The 21,969-nt window shown below is 37.1% G+C and overlaps 1 protein-coding gene and 1 long non-coding RNA gene across 2 annotated transcripts; both read left to right on the top strand.

Annotated features, from left to right (window-relative positions):
- Positions 1–8,463: 8,463 nt before the first annotated feature.
- On the top strand, positions 8,464–14,013 carry LOC145159869 (E3 ubiquitin-protein ligase RKP). The gene is made up of 11 exons (XM_079078912.1): positions 8,464–8,705; positions 8,829–8,932; positions 9,095–10,674; positions 10,825–11,822; positions 11,891–12,029; positions 12,129–12,212; positions 12,289–12,570; positions 12,651–12,782; positions 12,853–13,052; positions 13,135–13,336; positions 13,419–14,013. The coding sequence occupies exons 3-11, from the start codon at positions 9,199–9,201 to the stop codon at positions 13,728–13,730; spliced, it is 3,825 nt and encodes a 1,274-aa protein (XP_078935038.1). The 5' UTR covers positions 8,464–8,705; positions 8,829–8,932; positions 9,095–9,198; the 3' UTR covers positions 13,731–14,013.
- A 6,422-nt stretch (positions 14,014–20,435) lies between these two features.
- Positions 20,436–21,620, top strand: LOC145159868 (uncharacterized). Its single transcript, XR_013737953.1, has 2 exons — positions 20,436–20,562; positions 21,078–21,620. It is a non-coding gene; the product is annotated as an uncharacterized LOC145159868 (long non-coding RNA).
- The last annotated feature ends 349 nt before the right edge of the window (positions 21,621–21,969 follow it).

Below are 21,969 nucleotides of genomic sequence, written 5' to 3'. Positions count from 1 at the left end.
CACTAATCCACCTCCCCCAGAAGGCTTCCTAACACCCCAAAAACGATAAAAATCGATGCTTTAAGGTATTGCATATCCAATGCAAGACTTGAGCTCAAATTAGGAAATTTATGAAGAAAAGGAGGTCAAAAGCTTAAGCATGAGCTCAAACATCACCCAAACTCCACCACATATAATCACCAAGGAACTCTAAGGACCCATAAAGTTGCTAACTTTATGGAGTCCCAACACTCTATCTCATCTAACCATGGATAATCATGCATAAAACCCTAGATCTAGCAATAAGGAATCATAAAGCTTGCATCTTGGTTACTCACAAAGGTCTAGAGATGTTGCTAGAAGATGCAAATGAAGCTTGCAAGTTGGATCTATGCCCCAAAGATGATCCCCTCTCCATCAAGTCACCAAAACACCACCAAATGCTCAAGAACTAAAGGACAAGGCTAGGATTTCATTTTAAATGAAGGGAGATTGAAGAAGATACACTAGGTTATGAGTTAAGTTCCTTAAATATGGAGAAAACCCTAAAATTCATGGGCTTGGGCTGCAACCAGCGTCACGACGTGAGCATTATATTGTCACGTCGTGACTCTCATTTCAACGTGTCACGTCGTGACCTCCTCATGGTCACGTCGTGACACCCATTTTCCCCAAAAGTCATGCCCTTGATTCCTTGATGCCCTACACCGACCCGTTCTGGAAACTGGGTGTTACACTCAGTCATTGAATTCCACATCTTGGTATGCTTGCCACATCCATACAATTTCTTTTTGTAGCTTGAAACATAGGATGGGCCACCCATTGAGAAGCACCACATAAACAAATGAAAAAGACAAAGAAGAAACTGGGGGCCGACTTCTTAGAAATTATATGTATTATGTGAGAGTGTGTTACACCGTCATGGGATACACTAACACCCCCTTAGAGTCGGAGGCTCGACGATGATACACATGGATGTGTTGAGCCACGGGGGTGCGGAACGCCTGCTCTGATACCATTTAAATATATGTGAAGCCCAATATTGTCTCTCCAAAATAGCCTCTGTAGAAAAGTGGACTCCAATATATATAGTCACTTATAAGACCGTGTCGTACTGATGTGAGATACACTAACATATTTAACCTATATTTTTTGTTGTAATTGTCACCTTAGTAGTACATGTCATTAAATTGAAAGCCATGTAAACAATGTAACCGATTGGTTTAAGCCTATTGGTTACACAACATAAATTAAACAATTTATAAAATATATTGGTTTAAATGTACTAAAAAGATAATATAATGATTTTTTAAGAGTTGAGTGCTAATAGGTTGGATTTTTATAACCATTTTCCATATTTTATCTACAAATATATAAATTTTTTTATTGTATTTTATTAGTTATCTATAAATATACAAGTTTTTGCGATTGTATGTTATTAGTACGATATACACCAGTATGCTAAAAAATAGTTATAAAAAGTTGAAATACTAAAAAAGTCTTAAAAATACGTTTAGTTACTTAAAAGATTGTATTTAATAGAGTAATTTAACCACTTGGGTTGTGGTGACATGGTAATGCATATTGAAGATATTGTGGATAGCTTATTGATTTGTAACGCCCGTAGATCCGGGCTAGTCAATTTAGAGGCAATGAGTGTCGAAAACGAATTTTCGGCAAAAGATTATTTATAATAAATAATCTTAACCAAGTTGTAGAATATTTCTCAAGGTTTCCGTACATATAAAGAACTCCGAAATCCGAGTTATAACGAAGAAGTTATGGCCCGTCGAAGTTTTACGGCAAAACCGGCACGACACCGGGAAGCGTAAATAGTGAATTTACGATGGAGCGACTTTTAGCCTTAGTGATCTAAACAAAAGTCGTAGAAAACGTTAAACCGAGAGCGTCCATAAGAAGAACGCCCAAATCTGACTTCGTATGAGGAAGTTATGATTTTTCGAAGTTTCGGCTTAGCAGTGTACAGCCCGAAACTCGAATTTTAGTTTGAGCGGTTTTTGGCTTATGCGATCTAAATGAGAGTTGAAGATCTCATTAATAGGAACTCAACGGTAAAAAGACAAACAAAAACGGAGCTCGTATGCGAAAGTTATGGACGAAGCTTAGTCTCTACTTTTCGAGCGCGGCGAATTCGATACAGTTTTGTAAATCCGAGATAGAATGAGAATTAGCCAACGATGTCTAAATGAGAGTTGAAGATCTCATTAATAGGAACTCAACGGTAAAAAGACAGACAAAAACAAAGCTCGTATGCGAAAGTTATGGACAAAACTTAGTCTCTACTTTTCGAGCGCGGCGAATTCGATACAATTTTGTAAATCCGAGATAGAATGAGAATTAGCCAACGAGGTCTAAATGAGAGTTGAAGATCTCATTAATAGGAACTCAACGGTAAAAAGACAGACAAAAATGGAGCTCGTATGCGAAAGTTACGGACGAAGCTTGGAGACTACTTTACTATACAATTCCTATAAATAAGAGATGAACTCTTCATAATTTCCTCACACCTTCAAACCTTTCTTTCTCTCTCTAACTTCTCTCTAACCTCCCTAAACCCCTCCCAAGTCTAGGGAACCTCCCTAGCACGAGAAGAAAGCCCCGGAGCGCCCGACGGATCCGAGAAGAAAAGCTTTTGGCTCGGAAACGCTGCTCCAGCGAAGCCTGGTTTTTAATAAAAACTCGCTGTAAGTGAGCTACGCCTACGCTATTTTTAATATAACTTCTAATTAATTATAGTAACATTATTAGGACCTTAAAACAATTATTTGGGATATTATTATGAGTTATATAAGAGTGTTGTTTAACGCTTATATAATAATAATAATAATAATAATAATAATAATAATAATAATAATAATAGCTAGACTATTAATTAGTCGCGGTTAACGTTAGACTAAACCCTAGTGGTATTGATATTAGGTTTTGTCGAAGGAAATTGTTTTAAGAGTAACGAAGCGCTGTCTGAGTTTGGAATCATCACTTTAACAGGTGAGTGCATGGTCCCTTTCATCTTACACATAGATATGAAGTATTTTATATAAATTACGTGCTATGTGTGCATATTATCTGAATACTTGCTGTCTATGATGGATGAATGATTTTATACATGTTTTAAATGATTTAAATATATATTTATTTTATATCTACAAATACGTTGGGATAAAACATGGGTAGATGAAATAGTTGGTGTGTGATGAAATAAAATGATGAGAGATAGGTGATGATAGGAAGGTGATGTTAATTAGGTGATGATGAATCGGTGATGTAGGATGAAAGATACTATAACCTTGTCCGACAATTTGGAGATGTAGTCATCTACTAGAGTATAGATGGCGACCACGGAATATTCTAGACAACCCGTGGAAACACCAGCAGACTTATAACCTGTAGGTGATGAATTACGAGTCCAGGTGATGTGGTGACTGTATATTCATGCGATGATGCTCTAACCCTTACTATGAATTACGAGTTCAGGCGACGTTGTAACTACGTATTCATGCCTTAGGAACGAGCATATAAGGAAATGTGAGGTAGAAAGATGAGAGGTAAATATGATATAGGAGATGACCCTTAAGATAATTCTTTACGGAATATTAAAGAAGATAGCGGGGATGGGTAATCGGGTTGATTGTTTGATGTTTAAATATAATAATTATATTATTGTGGGTTGAAAACCCTATGTACTCACCAGGTATCCCAACCTGACCCACTCCAGCTTATTTGTATCACAGGTGTCGATACGAAGCTACTTTGCAGTGAGAGATTTAAAAGAAATGTAGATCACTAGTGTAAATGAATGTAAGTTCTGTTTATGCTTATGTTTCTGTATTGACGATGACATCTCAAATGTTTTAAATGAATAAAAATACATTTCTTCGGAAATGCTTTGATAACGTATTTATCATGTTTTTCTGGGAACAAATTCCGCAACATTTTTATTAAAAGAAGTACTCTGGTTTTTATAAAGCATAAACAAAAATCGGTCTTTTCTGGCCGTGAAAATGAGGATGTCACAGTTGGTATCAGAGCATTAGTTTAAGCGAACTAGGAATAAGGACTTATTTCTAGACTTAAACTTAGAATTCTAAGCGATGATCGTGAGGAGTGTGTCTAATATATTTTAGCAAGTACACCTGAATAGACACGGGCACTAGCTCATTTAGGGAAGATGTCTAAATTGCTTTTATGTGCTTAATAATTTTTGATGCTTTATGCTATCGTTTGATCGGATCTATGGTCTGTTGCCGACCGGATCTGGAAATTTTATGTGTTCATATTTCTAAACGTTTAATTACGATATTAGAACTGGCATATAATTTTTTTTTGAAGTAATATGGAGGAATACGCGTATAAACCTTCCTCTATCTATATTCTCGTCTCGATACACCAAACGACTGCTTTGGTGTGCAAAACATCATGGTGAAGACTCGTAGTGAATTGAGTAAATGGAGGAAATGAGAAGGCTTACGATACTGAGTGGTACCTATCAAAAGATATCGTAAGAAAGATAGCTTGCCTTTAGAACGCGTCTAAGAAATAATACGTCTAGTACGGGAGAAGTACACTTTCGATTAGCAGAAAGAAAGATTTTTTGTATAATCCATGAAGTTATCCCATCGTCTGACATTTCCATCACCAACCGAGTTGAAGCAGAATTGATGATTAAAGATACGCATGGAAGAAGTCATAGTAGAGTCTATGGGAAATTTTATGATTGTTTGGACACATTTTTATGTGTTAAATTGTTTTTATGATAGTAACTTGGAAAGCTGCGAGACAATACTTGGGACGAGTATGAGTAGGTGTGAATGGTAGTAGAGGCCTATACTACCGGAAGCACAGGACTCACGCTTAGATCAGGGAAAGTCACAAGGTTACCAAGAAGCTAGTAATTGATTTCGTTTTATTCGAGTATGTCGTTACCATCGAAGATGATTGTTATTCCGACCCTAGTGGTCATATCAAATTGAGTTCGACTACGATAAGTAGGTTACGTGGTTCAGAGAACCAAGTTTGATGTAGCGTCCGACTTAAACCAAAAGATTGAAATCAAAGCGATCAATAGAAGTATCGCGATTGTCACTAAAAAGGCTTGTAGCTAGAGATACTAAGCTTTAAGATGTGATTATGTCACATTAGAACATGAAGGAAGGTATAGTCTGTTCTGGAATTTAACTCTAAGATATTTGAGTTTAAGCACACGATGAGAGGTCATTAGAATATGACACATCGGTACGTTGTAGTAACAGAGGAGCTTATCTTAAGCTTTCTAAGAAGAAGAAGGAGTCTCCATCAAGGATCGAGATTGTGACTCGAATGTCATAGTTTGGAGTCTAACGAGCAGGTGCAAGTTCGAGCACCGCTTGCAGTCAAGAAGACCAACAGTTAGATACACATTTGAAAGAACATAGAAGTTACGATTAATACCTAGGATGAAGAGATAACGTATGGAGTCATTATACAACCCTGTTTCGTTGATGATTCCGGGACGTAATCATCCTAAGGGGGAGATAAGTGTAACGCCCGTAGATCCGGGCTAGTCAATTTAGAGGCAATGAGTGTCGAAAACGAATTTTCGGCAAAAGATTATTTATAATAAATAATCTTAACCAAGTTGTAGAATATTTATCAAGGTTTCCGTATATATAAAGAACTCCGAAATCCGAGTTATAACGAAGAAGTTATGGCCCGTCGAAGTTTTACGGCAAAACCGGCACGACACCGGGAAGCGTAAATAATGAATTTACGATGGAGCGACTTTTAGCCTTAGTGATCTAAACAAAAGTCGTAGAAAACGTTAAACCGAGAGCGTCCATAAGAAGAACGCCCAAATCTGACTTCGTATGAGGAAGTTATGATTTTTCGAAGTTTCGGCTTAGCAGTGTACAGCCCGAAACTCGAATTATAGTTCGAGCGGTTTTTGGCTTATGCGATCTAAATGAGAGTTGAAGATCTCATTAATAGGAACTCAACGGTAAAAAGACAGACAAAAACGGAGCTCGTATGCGAAAGTTATGGACGAAGCTTAGTCTCTACTTTTCGAGCGCGGCGAATTCGATAAAGTTTTGTAAATCCGAGATAGAATGAGAATTAGCCAACGAGGTCTAAATGAGAGTTGAAAATCTCATTAATAGGAACTCAACGGTAAAAAGACAGACAAAAACAGAGCTCGTATGCGAAAGTTATGGACGAAACTTAGTCTCTACTTTTCGAGCGCGGCGAATTCGATACAGTTTTGTAAATCCGAGATAGAATGAAAATTAGCCAACGAGGTCTAAATGAGAGTTGAAGATCTCATTAATAGGAACTCAACGGTAAAAAGACAGACAAAAACGGAGCTCGTATGCGAAAGTTACGGACGAAGCTTGGAGACTACTTTACTATACAATTCCTATAAATAAGAGATGAACTCTTCATAATTTCCTCACACCTTCAAACCTTTCTTTCTCTCTCTAACTTCTCTCTAACCTCCCTAAACCCCTCCCAAGTCTAGGGAACCTCCCTAGCACGAGAAGAAAGCCCCGGAGCGCCCGACGGCTCCGAGAAGAAAAGCTTTCGGCTCGGAAACGCTGCTCCAGCGAAGCCTGATTTTTAATAAAAACTCGCTGTAAGTGAGCTACGCCTACGCTATTTTTAATATAACTTCTAATTAATTATAGTAACATTATTAGGACCTTAAAACAATTATTTGGGATATTATTATGAGTTATATAAGAGTGTTGTTTAACGCTTATATAATAATAATAATAATAATAATAATAATAGTTAGACTATTAATTAGTTGCGGTTAACGTTAGACTAAACCCTAGTGGTATTGATACTAGGTTTTGTCGAAGGAAATTGTTTTAAGAGTAACGAAGCGCTGTCTAAGTTTGGAATCATCACTTTAACAGGTGAGTGCATGGTCCCTTTCATCTTACACATAGATATGAAGTATTTTATATAAATTACGTGCTATGTGTGCATATTATCTGAATACTTGCTGTCTATGATGGATGAATGATTTTATACATGTTTTAAATGATTTAAATATATATTTATTTTATATCTACAAATACGTTGGGATAAAACATGGGTAGATGAAATAGTTGGTGTGTGATGAAATAAAATGATGAGAGATAGGTGATGATAGGAAGGTGATGTTAATTAGGTGATGGATAGGTGATGATGAATCAGTGATGTAGGATGAAAGATACTATAACCTTGTCCGACAATTTGGAGATGTAGTCATCTACTAGAGTATAGATGGCGACCACGGAATATTCTAGACAACCCGTGGAAACACCAACAGACTTATAACCTGTAGGTGATGAATTACGAGTCCAGGTGATGTGGTGACTGTATATTCATGCGATGATACTCTAACCCTTACTATGAATTACGAGTTCAGGCGACGTTGTAACTACGTATTCATGCCTTAGGAACGAGCATATAAGGAAATGTGAGGTAGAAAGATGAGAGGTAAATATGATATAGGAGATGACCCTTAAGATAATTCTTTAAGGAATATTAAAGAAGATAACGGGGATGGGTAATCGGGTTGATTGTTTGATGTTTAAATATAATAATTATATTATTGTGGGTTGAAAACCCTATGTACTCACCAGGTATCCCAACCTGACCCACTCCAGCTTATTTGTATCACAGGTGTCGATACGAAGCTACTTTGCACTGAGAGATTTAAAAGAGATGTAGATCACTAGTGTAAATGAATGTAAGTTCTATTTATGCTTATGTTTCTGTATTGACGATGACATCCCAAATGTTTTAAATGAATAAAAATACATTTGTTCGGAAATGCTTTGATAACGTATTTATCATGTTTTTCTGGGAACAAATTCCGCAACATTTTTATTAAAAGAAGTACTTTGATTTTTATAAAGCATAAACAAAAATCGGTCTTTTCTGGCCGTAAAAATGGGGATGTCACATGATTCATGTTCAAATTATGACACTATTCAACCCTTGTGGTCATGAATGTTCGCCTGCAGTGACTCCATGACATGAGTCAAAACCTCATATTTGTAGCGGATGATTAGTCGGTACATGAAAGTTGGTCCGAAAAGTTCCCCTTCCAAAAAAAAAGAAGAGTAATTTGGCATAAGGAATAAAAAAAACATTGATTGGCTACTCAACCCACTTTAATAAAATGGTCAAAATTTTATCTTCTTATTGATCGGTCTATTTTGTCCAAATTTAATTGTATAAATTTTCAATCTTTAAAAACTTACCCATTTATCACACATGGTAGCATAGCCGAATATTGTAAAATTAATCGAAAAAAAAAACAAAAGATAATATGCTAAATCTAATATATTATTGAAAACCAAATTATTTTAGGCCAAGGAGCCTACTGGTGGCTAGTAACCAAGCGGAACTGTGGATGAAGCCGCCGCCCGATCGGTCAATGAAACCGCCACGTGTCGGTAAATAATCAAATAGGGTTGCATTTACATTTCATTTCAGTCAGCCTGCGTCACGCACCAGAAGCAGCTTCTTTTGTTTTCCTTTCTCCCTTTCTCCCTTCCTGACTTCCTCTTCCTTTCCTTTCCTCCCAAATTCTGGCACAGGTCAAATCCTACTAATCCAAACCCTAATTTTTCTCCTCTTCGACTGAAAAAAATGGAGTCTGTAGTTTATTACTTTTGAATTTGCTGCGTTCTCTTTGGTACATGACGATGATGGTATCTACGGCTTTATGATTCGTAAGTGGTTTGATTTTGGGTTTATTGTAGGATGATAGATAAGTTTGAAGTTGTTGTGCGTTTCTCGTATTTTTCCCCAATACGAAAGGAGTAAGTGATTGTTGGTTTGTTTATTTGTTTCAGTTTCGATGGAAATCCGTGCAAAGATGTTGAATATCAGTTGATCGAAAGTTCTAGCGTTGTTAGGTGCTTATTATCTAAAAGGAAAACCGCTAATCTAGTGAAAGGTATGTTAGCAAACTCCATTTTTAGTTGTCCGTGATTTGAATTTAAGCAATACACTTAATCTCAATCTCAATTCCAGTTTCCCAAATCCCCTAATTAATATACCAATATAAGTTCTATAAATTTTGGCTTCTATTTGTTGATTACCTTCTTTAAATTTTCAGGGTGAAATTGGTACCTTAGGTTTGGAATTTCCGTTCTTATTTGATGGGTGGTAATTAAGGAGTCACTTTGCAAGGGAGTGACCTTTTTTATTCTTGTTTCATCAATGGCTGATGAAAGCAAACGCAAAAATCGTCTTGCTTCTGGGTTAGCTGTAATATTGGATGGTGAAAACAGGAAAGATACCTGTCAAAAAAACCGGCTTATTTCTTACTGTGATGATTTTGGTGAACAATCACTTGAACGAACTCTTGAACACATATTTGAACTTCCATTCAAAACAATCAATCTTGTAACTTCTCATGTTGATGCTGATGTAATTTCTTCCATCATAAAGAGCGATTACTTGAAGCATCATGGAATGTTACTTGATACTTCTACAGAAGGAGTGTATGCCATTGTTGACAGTTGTTCTGGACCTTATGTTGTCAAAATTGAAGAATCAAGTGTATGTGGTGAATTTCAAGTTATAAAACCACCATTGTTGATCGAAAGCCATGGAGTATTCACAAGTGCAAGAGCAAGTTCATGTGTATGGAAAGGGAAATGGATGTATGAAGTAACTCTAGAAACTTCTGGATTACAGCAACTTGGATGGGCAACTGTTTCCTGCCCTTTCACAGAACACACAGGTGTAGGAGATGCAGAAGATTCATATGCTTTCGATGGCAAAAGGGTAATTAAATGGAACTTGAACGCTGAACCTTATGGTCAGTCATGGGTAGTTGGTGATGTTATTGGATGCTGCATAGATTTAGAAAATGATGATATTTCATATTATAGAAATGGTGTTTCACTTGGTGTTGCATTTACTGGAATAAGAAAAAGGGTTCCTGGTTTAGGGTATTATCCTGCAATTTCTTTATCTCAAGGTGAAAGGTGTGATTTAAACTTCGGGGCCCGCCCTTTTAGGCATTCTGTTGAAGGATTCCAACCGATTCAAGCTCCACCTTCAACAAACCAGTTAGCGATTCGTTTGCTTCATTGCTTTTCAAAGTTGTTGAATATGTGGAGGGGTGAGAGAACCAGTCATAAGTTAAAGAGATTTCTGCCTGTTGAGAAGCTTTATGAACCTGTTTCTCATGGAATATGCATGGAGTTCTTCAATGCTCTTGATTCGAATCCAGAAAGTGTAGAATACATAAGTTGGGGCCCTCTGTTATCTTTTCTGATGGAGGTTTTCCATGATCAAGCACCTCATGACTATGAAAGCTTGGATAGAGTACTTGATACCTTGCTCAAGTTCCCAGGGTCAACATTGTTGTTTCAACATCTCATTTCTGCACTATCGTATTACTGTAAGACTGCATCTATTGTGTTAAGAGAGAGTCCATATTCAGGTTCGTATCTATATCTCGCATTGGCATGCCATATGTTAAGACGTGAAGAATTGATGGTGGTTTGGTGGAAGATGTCGGATTTTGAGTTTTTATTTGAAGGATTTCTATCTCAAAGAAGTCCCAACAAACAAGATCTTCAATGCATGATACCTTCTGTATGGTGGCCTGGTTCGTGGGAAGACATTTCTTACGAAAGCAGCATGATGTTGACCACTAGAACGTTAACCGAAGCAATTGATAAGGTTTGATTCTCTCTGTCTACAGCTATATTTTGTTTAGGTCTGGTGATTTGACATGACATAGTTACAGAAAAAGTTTGATTTGACATGACATAGTTTCAGAAAAAGTAAAGAAAGGAAACTGTTTGACTTTTTTGCTTTTACCTTTTGCAGATCGAGGAGAAACATAGGGACCTTTGTAGCTTAGTCATGCAGTTCATTCCTCCCGTAACACCTCCACAGTTACCTGGATCAGTTTTCAGAACATTTTTACAGAATATTATTTTGAGAAACAGAGGAGCAGATCGGAATATACCACCTCCCGGAGTCTCAAGCAATTCGGTTCTTGTTTCTCTGTTTACAGTTATACTTCATTTTTTATCAGAAGGATTTGCGACAAGAGGATGTGGTTGGATGATGGGATCTGGAACTAGTAAAGCGTCAAATCTAGGGTTTCTTCATAGAGGTGGTCAACAGAGTTTCCCCCTTCCTCTGATTCTCAAAAACGATCCCCATAGAGTTGAGATCCCGAGGCTTGGTGGGTCCTACAGTCATCTTTCAAATGCTCATCCTGTAAACGTGGATCCAGAATCAGAAGTGGTTAGGTGGGAGGAAGGATGCATCGACGATGAAGAAAGTGAAGAAAGCAGAGTAACACATATAGGAAACCGGAAGCCATGTTGTTGCTTAAGTTTGGATGTGAACTTCTCACGAATTTCAAAAACTCCGTTCAGATACACAACGAAAGCTTCTCAGAGCCATTGCAGCTCGATTCCAGAGAGATCTGCACAGGTGGCTGCAGAATGTAGCGCGGGAAACTTGAATGATGACATGGCGGATAAACCTAGCACAAGCGACCAATCAGATTCCGAGTTTTACAATCGTCCAGTTCAGCAAATGAGAGTTGTAGCGTTAGAAAGCACTTCATCTTCTTCAACATTAGTAGAAGAAGAACTTCTGGACGCCATGCTTCTGTTGTATCACTTAGGTCTCGCACCAAATTTTAAACAGGCATCTGCTTACATGACGCATCAGTCACATTCAATATCACAGTTAGAAGAAACTGATAGACAGATTAGAGATCGAGGTAGTGGTGAGCAGTTAAGAAGGTTGAAGGAGGCCAGAAGTGTTTATCGTGAAGAAGTTATAGATTGTGTTCGCCATTGTGCTTGGTAAGTTAGATTGTTTGTAAATCTTGCCATTTTTTTTTACTGAATCTAACTGTTTTTACAAACTGTAGGTATCGGATTTCTCTTTTTGCTAGATGGAAACAAAGAGGGATGTATGCAGCATGTATATGGATTGTCCAATTGCTTCTTGTTCTTAGCAAAATGGATATTGTTTTCAGCTATGTTCCAGAATTTTATTTGGAAACTCTGGTAAACTAATATAAACTCTTAATAAATATTTAAATACCACAACTTTCATCCTCTATCCCGTATTCCTAAATCCTAATTAGTCTTTGATGTTGCTTTCAGGTTGACTGTTTCCATGTATTGCGAAAGAGTGATCCCCCGTTTGTACCTGCTGGAATGTTTATAAAACAAGGACTTGCATCATTTGTATGTTTTTTTTCTTTCCTTTTTAGAATATGAAAAGTTAAATAAAATAATGTTTTTGGTATTTTGTATTGTTTAGGTTACTTTTGTGGCGACACATTTCAGTGACCCGAGGATATCAAGTGCAGAATTAAGAGACTTACTTTTGCAGTCGATTTCTGTATTGGTTCAATACAAGGAGTTTTTGGCTGCTTTTGAGAGCAATAAAGCAGCCACTCATAGTCTCCCAACAGCATTATTATCAGCATTTGATAATCGATCATGGATTCCTGTAACCAATATACTTATTCGGTTATGTAAAGGTTGTGGATTTGGATTTTCAAAGCATGGAGAGTCTTCAGTGACTTCTAGCATCTTTCAGGTAAATTTATTATATTTTGTATCTATTATTTAGTAATTCCAATAAGCAAATTAGTTTATTGATTTTATATATTTTGACAGAAACTATTACGTGATGCTTGTGTCAAAGACGAAGAGTTATTTTCAGCATTCCTCAATCGTCTTTTCAATACCCTCAGCTGGTCAATGACAGAGTTCTCAGTTTCCATTCGGGAAATGCAAGAAAAGTGTCAGGTACAAATTATATGGACTCACAAAAACAGCCATATATAATTGTCAAAATGACCAAAATGCCCTTTTGCAGATGATAGAGTTTCAACAAAGGAAATGCAGTGTTATATTTGATCTGTCAAGCAACCTAGCAAGGGTACTAGAGTTTTGCACATGTGAAATCCCTCAAGCTTTTCTGTCAGGGGCAGATACGAACTTGCGCAGATTAGTAGAACTGATTGTCTTTGTTCTCAACCATTTGACCTCAGTTGCTGACCCTGAATTCTTCGACTTGTAAGTCTCCTAAAATTTTCAGATATTCCATCATTTCTGTACTCTTCCAATATGTAATTAATTGTGTTTCTACTTTGTACAGAACACTTAGAAGACCTGGTCAAACCCCGGAGAAAGTCAACCGAGGCATGATTCTGGCTCCTTTAGTTGGTATCATTTTAAATTTGTTGGATGCTAGTCTTGTAAACAGCAGAGAACAGAATGATATTGTGGGCATTTTCGCAAGCATGGATTGTGCTGATACTCTCATTTCTGGTTTCCAATATCTCCTTGAGTTCAATTGGGTTAGTGTTTGTGTCTCTGTGTGTGTGCGTGTAAAGGTTTTTTTGATTTATTGTAATTTGACATTGTTTGATGACGTGGCAGGCGGGGAGCTTTAAGGGTGATTTACATGTGGCGAAAGCGAAACTGAGGCAACTGGAGGATTTTTCTAGCAATCTAATATTGAGAACAGTGAAGAGGGTGAGCTATGAAGGAGGAGGTGAAGCAGAGAGTGATGAGAACGTGTGTTGCATTTGCTACAGTTGTGAAGCAGATGCTAAGTTCTTGCCATGCACGCATGTTTCGTGTTTTGGGTGCATAAACCGGCATCTCATCAATTGTGAAAGGTGCTTCTTCTGCAATGCTACGGTTGTTGAAGTTGTTGAGAATGACAATGCCAAAAGTTGTGAAATATAAGTGGGCATTGTTTCTTACATGAATTATATTTAGTTTGTATGGGAAAAAAAATATATGAAGAAAGTTAAGGTTAAAGACCAAAGAGTAGTTATTTATAGAAAGTTGAAATTGATAGAGAATATATATTAGTGGTATAAGCGTTATTTTGTGGAAATATACAAAAGTGTTGGGTGGTGGGTTGTAGGGGGGGGGGGAGGATTGTTATGAATTTTGTAGGGTGCGTGAGGATGAGTGGATGTAAGTTTGCAATATTAATGAAAGGTTAAACAATCTTCTCTCTTTATGCTGCTCTATCACAACAAAGATCGCAAAACTTAAGTGAAGTTTCTTATGGTGCCAAGGGTAGCTTAAAAGTCTCATGGAAGACCATTGCTTTCCAAATAATCAATATAATAGGCCTTGCAAAGTCTTGTCATATTTACTGCATCACGGCTTTAGTTATGGTTTAATATAATGGGTCCATTCATAGGCTTTGGGGAGTGGTCACACCCACCCCACCGAAAAGTGCTGCCACATGTGTGTCACGTCAGCTTCACATCAACCCACTAAACATTGGAAATGGTTATCACTCCACAAATTTTTTTTTTAATTTTTTTATTTTTTTGAACATTATATTAATTAAAAAGCATAATTTATAACATATATTAATTTTTTAAAACATAAAAACATAAAACCACATTTCATTAATTAAAAACATAGAAATTTAAAACTTAAATTACTAAAATTAAACATTACATTGTCTAAATAAAATAAAAATTAAAAAACATAAAAAAAAACATAGAATAATTCTAATCGTCGTCGTTGTCGTCACTGGCATCATCCGCCTCGTCGTCACGTCTCGTGCCGCGGATAACAGCGTATACAAAATCAAATCTTCATCAAAATCGTTATCATCGGAAGACGAAGAAATCGGAGGTGGAAAATTATCCATTTTTTGGTTTAACGTACGTGTTTGTTTTGAAAAAATGTGGGTGTGGTTTAGTGGAAATTATAGATAAAGTGAATGTATATATACAGAATTTGAAAAAATAAAAAAAAAGTTTATTATTATTATTATTATTATTATTATTATTATTATTATTATTATGCTCAAACGGTCTGCATATAACGTTCGAAATTGAATAGCCAATCAACGATCTCGTCTTCGCCCGTCTTCCGCCTCACGCCACACGCAGCCCACCGGACTTGAGGGCGGTGTTCACGCGTGGGAGAGGCTGCCACATCAGCCCAAGACACATGAGATTACCCAATACCGGGTAGCCTTAGACTACCCATTTAAGATGCACATTGACGGTTTCGGATCGGTCATTTTCGGACTGTCTTGGATCTGTCTTTTACTAACGATCTGTTCTTGTGGTCTTTGTCTTTTTTGGTTCGGTTGCGGTTTTGAGTTTTTCCATAAACAAATGGGTGATTAACTCCAAAATTTATATATTAACATTTACTAAAATTGATAAACTAAACTTAATAAAAGAAAAAAAATCAGAAAATGTGTAATGAATACAAAATGATATTTATACAAATTTTGGCTCTTTGTCTATTTTGAGACTAGTATTGGGGTTTGTCTTGGACTGGTCATGTATTGGTCTCAGAATGTATTGCGTCATATATTGGACTTGGACCGATCATTTACTAAAAATGATAAACTAAAATTTAATGAAAGAACAAAAAAGAAGAAATTGGATATTGTATAATTAGAAATGTGTAATTAATATAAAAATGATATTTATACAACTTTGCTTCCGTTTTTTTAGATAGGTTAGTCTTGGACCCGTCGTTTATTAGTCTTGGAAGTTCAGGTCTTTAAATAAAAGAAAATAAAAGAAAAATAAGGAATCTTTCCCAATTTGGGCTTCCTTTCAAAACAAAAAAAAAGAACAAATTACACGGATGATCCTTTAACTTTATAGTTTTTCCCTGAGATGGTCCCTACGAAACTTTTTTCCCTGAGATGGTCCTTACGGAGCAAACCTTGCACGTAAAAGGCCCTTATGACTAACTCTGTTAACAGATTCTGTTAAGTAATTGTAAATGACGAATATGCCCTTTGTTTTTTGTACATAAATGATCCTTCTCTCTCTCTCTCTCTCTCTCTCTCTCTCTCTCTTCAACCTTAGCTCAGACATCGATTGTAGATCCACCAGAGATCCAACAACACAAACGATGGGGAAATGCTCCTCGTTTATTGTCTGGCCGGAGAAGCAGAAAAAGAAACTGTCACACCCCCAAACCAAGGATGGCGGAAACGTCCGGGGGTGGAGGACTTCATGTATAATATCACAACAACGAGTATAATAGTGCCCAAAGTAAATACAACCATCATAAATATAATTGAAAAAGTTATACAATAGTATGTGTTTACTTGTTTCCAATCAATTACACTTATGATGATAAAAATGAAATGTTTGGCGATTTAACGTCCCATCCTCAAAAGCGGTTGATTTCCTGTTTCACTGAATTCCTGAGAATACAAGTAGTTTGAAAAAGCGTCAACAATTAAGTTGGTGAGTTCATAAGAGTTTTATTTGAGAAAGAAGTCGTTTTCCTTGTAGAAAGCGATAGAATATGATTCTAGAAAATTTAATATTTTCCTATGTTATGCAATAATGTACCCTAGAAAGACCCGTAGATTCCTTCTATAATCACCCAGTGTATATAAGTTATATAAAATTTAATTTAAATAAACCGTCAATATAATGGGTTTGCCATAGGTCCACAACTAAACAAGGAACAGGAAGTAAGGCGGGCCCACCAATTCTAGGTCGATTTCGACTAGATTCTTATATAACTCTAGCATATACACTTAGCAATTATAGCTGAAGTCTAACAATTCTAGATGAAATGTAGTTTTGATAGAAATATGTTTCCAAAGAAAATCCAATATTTTCCTTATAAAAGTCATGTAGTCCTAATTGTTAAGACAGAGAGTATGTGTGTGTTTTGTGCTTATAATGTTCATAATGGAAATGTGTTTCCAAAGAAAATCCAATATTTTCCTTATAAAAAGTCATGTAGCCTTAAGCGTCAAGACCGAGAATCTACAAGTATTTTTCCATACTTAGAGTAATTCATGCAAGTTTAAATCGGCATAAACTCGTTTAATTTAGAAGTAAAACCCCTTTTCAAAGTAGAATTTTTCATGTAAACTTGAAAGATTGTTAACTCCCTATGTGAGTCGTTATAACCATACTACGACAGAATAACCTGCTTGCGACGTTCTTCAGGCGTCGGAATCGAAATGACACTCGTCACCCCCGATCAGCCGATCGGACTTATGCAAGCAGCGTGGGTGTGGGTTGTCAATCCCAATATATATCTATACACAATTATCACGCTCTCCTTACAAGAGACTCTGGTTATAACTAATTCAGGATTTTCTGTGGTACTTAAGAGTACCCCGAAGGAGAATGTCTCACAACTTACGTTAACTAGTTTACATATAGTTTTGAGTATAAAACCTCTTCCGTGGAGGAAGTGAAATCACCTTTTATGAAAATACATTTGTGATATAAATCCATAAACTATTACTATTATAGTTTATCAAGTAGTATATGAAAAACCCATTTGTTTTGAGAGTAAAACCTTTTCCATGTAGTATGCTTTTATCGAAAATTCATAAACTATACTTAATGTAGTTTATTAGATGTGTTCGAAATGAATGGAGGAAAATCCTTAACATGAATGACTAATTTCTGTTTATGATGATAAACTAACAAGAATGCATCCAAACATTGAGAAACTTATTGTTATGCACTTTGCTCAACATAATACAAAGTGTTGTTAATATGGTAAACTATGCAACTAATTTTTATCCTTTCTGCACTGTTTTGAAATTATCATAGAAAAATCATACGAAGTCGAAAACTAACTCCGTAAACTCTGAGAGCTTAGAAAATGTGTCTAGTTTATTCATAATTTTTATTATGATTTTTAGAAGCCTCTAACTTATGTGAAAGTGTTCATAATCACAGACTGGTCCGAATTCGTTTCTGAAATGCTAGGCAGTTTTGTAAAAATCACCATAAATCGTAGAAAAATTATATGGAGATGTGCAAGTAGTCATTTTAAAGGTATAAACCTGAACTATTTGCATATTATACAGTTTTGAAAGATATTAAGTTTAAGTTGGGTAAAACAGTTCGTGAACGGGTCACAACTTTTCTGTTGTAAGCTGTCAAGTTGAGTTTTGAATATGTTTTGGTGTTTTAACTTGTATTCCCCCCTGAAAACTGAAGAAAACTAGAAAATGTAGGGGTATGAACTCACCTTGAGTGATTTCTTGAAGAGTGGAAGGTTGAAGATGATGAGTTTTCAAGTCTAGATCACTTGATGAACACACGAAGTTTTGGATGATCCTAAGAACGATTTTTGGTGTGAAGATATGAGTCGTTGATCCAAGAGAGTTATGAAAACATGTAATAACACTTGAGTTAGAAGGAAATACTTACCAATAAGTGAATAAATGACTCAATAATACATCAAAAGTGTGGCTGAAAGTTGAGAGAAAAGAAGCTTTCTTGAGGTGGTATGAGAAGTGTGTGTATGTTTGAAATGAGCAAGTAAATCAAGAAATCCTCAAAGGATTTCTTTATATAGAAGGTTGCTGGAGCAACTTGAGAGTTTGAAGTGATGTGTGCCTTGGTTTGTGTGATGTGGATAAGGTGGCAAATGAGAGGATGACACATGGAAGGGCAAGTGGGCACACTTGACCCACTTGGTAATCTAAGCCATTTTAATTAATAAATACTTGAAAAATAATTAAAATAAGAGTTCTGGGGTTTTTAAATGGTAAAATATGGATTTTGGTGAAAATCCCACGTTAAAATCATGAAAAACGGGCTTAAAACGAAGTCGTGGTCGAAAACCGGGTAAAAGTTGCGAATCTGCGAACTCAGGGCCGGAGGTTCGGTCTTAGGAGCTTAGAACCGAAGGTAGGTTCGCTTGATGCATTAGAACCGAGAGGAGGGCTCGGTCCGAGCAGTCTCGCAGGCGAACACGGAAGAGGGACCGAAGGCGAAGTAGGCTAGAAGCGAAGGGTAGTTCGGGTTCGGTCTATGCGAGTTCGGTTCTCCAGAAGTTTCGGTCCTTGCAAGTTCGATCTAGGAGGCTTCTTAGGGTTTCGCTTCTTAGGGTTTCGGCTCTAAGAGGGTTCGGCTCTAAGAGGGTTCGGCCCTAAGAGGTTCGGTTCCTAAGAGGTTCGGTTCCTAAGAGGGGTTTCGGCCCTATTTAGCTGTTTTTCGATATAACTCCCCGTTTCGAGCGGCTTTTGGCCAAGTTAAGGGTCGGGATGATTATAAAAAGTTGAGAGAGATTTTGAGAGAGATTTGGGAGAGATTTCACATACTTGGAGAGATTTCGCATACTTAGAGAGATTTGGGAGAGATTTCACATACTTGGAGAGATTTCACATATTTAGAGAGATTTGGGAGAGATTTCACATACTTGGAGAGATTTCACATAATTAGAGAGATTTGGGAGAGATTTCACATACTTGGAGAGATTTGGGAGAGATTTCACATACTTGGAGAGATTTGGGAGAGATTTAATCTTAGTCATTATTATCGTATAATCTCGTAATGCAAGGTTCGTGAACCCCGTTATGCTTCGTTAATGATCGTTTTAAGTCCCCGAAAGGGTCCTTAGTCGTGTTTTGATGCGTTTAACTCCCTTTTTAGGGTTTTTACATTATTAACACATAGATTCTTCGAGACACTTGAATTTTTGACATAAAGATGCACATTTTTATACGTAGAATAACTTTTAACATACAAGTACTAGTTAAGTTTGACCAGTTTGACTTGTTGACTTTGACTTTGACTTTGACTTGAATTTGACGGTTGTCACAGAAACACAAATGGAAAGCGACGATCGGGAAGCTCTGGTGGTCAAGCAGATCGCGAGGAGGAGCAGTCGACCTCCGACGACCCTTTGTGGTTCTTTTCTTGTCGTCGGCGACCACCAATCGAGGGGAAAAGGAAGCAGCTGGATCAACGATGGTGCTAGCGAGGGGCTGCTCCGGCAGCTCCCTCATCGGGTCTTCTTTCTTTGCCAGACAATAGAAAGCAAGGAGAAGGGGAGGCGGGGATCGAGCAAAACAGAAACATAGGGTGTTTGGAGTGATGCTACTCGACTGGAGAAGGAGGTGGAGGGGGCCAAATCGGAGGCAACGTCCTCCTTTCTTCTGGTTCATTTTTCCGGCGACCAAACCTTTTGGCAGGGCTGCAGAGATCGAGGGGGACAACAACAGCCATAGGGAGTGTTTGTGGAGCTGGATTGCGACAGAAAGAGGAAGGAAGAGGCAGTTCTGGTGGCAGCCTCTTCCTTGGCCGGTGGTGAATAAAAACGGGAAGGGGAGAGAGGTGAGGGTAGAGAGAGAAGGAGTGATATAACGAGAGAGAGAGAGAGAGAGAGAGAAGGCCTCATTTTTTATTTCAATTTAACAACATATTAAAATAAATATAAAAAAACAAAAACAAAGGGCATTTTCGTCTTTTCACATATACTTAACAGGATCTTTTAACAAAGTTAGTCATAAGGACCTTTTGTGTGCAAAGTTTACTCCGTAGGGACCATCTCAGGGAAAAACGTTTCGTAAGGACCATATCAGGGAAAACTATAAAGTTAAAGGACCATCCGTGTAATTTGTTCAAAAAAAAATAAACAAACTCAAACTCACAATTCATTTCCTAAACGAGTTTTCTTTTTTCCTTTCCTTTTACTTGACTCAAAGAACAGGACGAAAAAGTGAACATCTGTTCTCCGCCATTTCTCACCACTTGCCGCGGCTCTGCGACAGTGATTGCACGGACTCTTGTTGTCACCACCGTTACCTGTATGTCTCTCTTACACTCTCACTGCGATGGTCATTATGGTTATTTTCAAAAATCAATCAATCCAGCAAGTAAAGAAAACAAATAGACACGCCAAAAGAAAAGAAAATTTGCAGAATTCTTACCAAAAACAACATAATATTGTCCTTCAAGTCCATCGTTATTGGTGAAATCCTAGAAATTTAACTCTTAAACCAATGTCAGTTGATGAATTTGTCATCAAAAAGCAAGCTTTGAGTTGGGGAAAGCCCTAAAACTGAACTCAAAACCTCTTAACTTGGGAAGTAACAAGCATCGATCACCGAATAAACCCTAAAAAGCTACCAAAATTTGAATAAAATATAAACCAGTGATGACAAACCTGAAAGGGCAGAAATAAGAACATCATCACCAATGACCATTACACGATCCTACACAAGCAGAAACCTCTGCAACACTCGCTTAATCCTCAATCTACACATAATACTTATGGCAATGTCATTGGATCTGTGAATGGATTAATATGTTTCAATTACAGATCCCGTGATTACGCTGCAGTTTACATTTGGAATCCTTCTCTATCCGTGATGTTAACTCTCCCCCATGTTCTATGCCCTCGGGTGATTTTTTGCCAAAATACCATTTTCGGTTTGGGTTTGATCCCAAAACCGATGATTACAAAGCTGTGAAGTTTACAAGCCTTCTCCAATCACGCAACATGGCATCGGAAGTCGAGGTGTATAGCATGAGAAAGGGTTCATGAGAGGTAATAAGTCAAAGGCTTCCATCGCACATCATACTGATTAGGCATACACATGAAGTTTGTGTAGATGGCCAAAACGGGCATCTTCATTGGCTTTGTGCTACTGATTTAGAGTGGAAGCTACCAACGATCGTGATTGCAACATCTTGTTTTTAATGTGGAATTGCAACCTCTTATTAGTTGAATTCGGATATCCTTTACATGAAATCATGAGCAACCTTATGTATTATTTATTGGGAGTTCCAAGTGTTATTGGCCAAGCCACATAGACCATTTCTGTAATTTACTATAATACGGAGTATAATTTTGTTTGTAATAGGTTGTTGCTAAAAAATTGTATTTTATTGGTTGTATATGTTGATTTGCTTACTAACATAATCTAACAAATCCTTTTTTGGAACCAAACTCATCTTTTCACGTTTTTCTTCATCTCTAACTTGCTTTTGCAAATAAAGTCCTCCTAACAAAAATTGCCCTTCACGTAACATGTAGTTTTTTCGTTTTTTCTTTCTTTAAAAGATGTATTTATTTTGTATTCCTTTCTCACATCCAAAGCAGTCTTTACAGTTTTACTATATGCCGTCAACACTTCCAGTTGTCATCTTTTCCTGTTTTCATTTTTGATTTTGAGTTTTACCTTTGTTAACAATCCATGTGTCAAAGCAGT

The sequence above is a fragment of the Lactuca virosa genome, chromosome 2, assembly GCF_052849685.1.
Source record: "Lactuca virosa cultivar CGN04683 chromosome 2, Lactuca_virosa_CGN04683_v6, whole genome shotgun sequence".
Taxonomy (NCBI): domain Eukaryota; kingdom Viridiplantae; phylum Streptophyta; class Magnoliopsida; order Asterales; family Asteraceae; genus Lactuca; species Lactuca virosa.
This window is presented reverse-complemented; position numbering and strand designations above follow the sequence as displayed.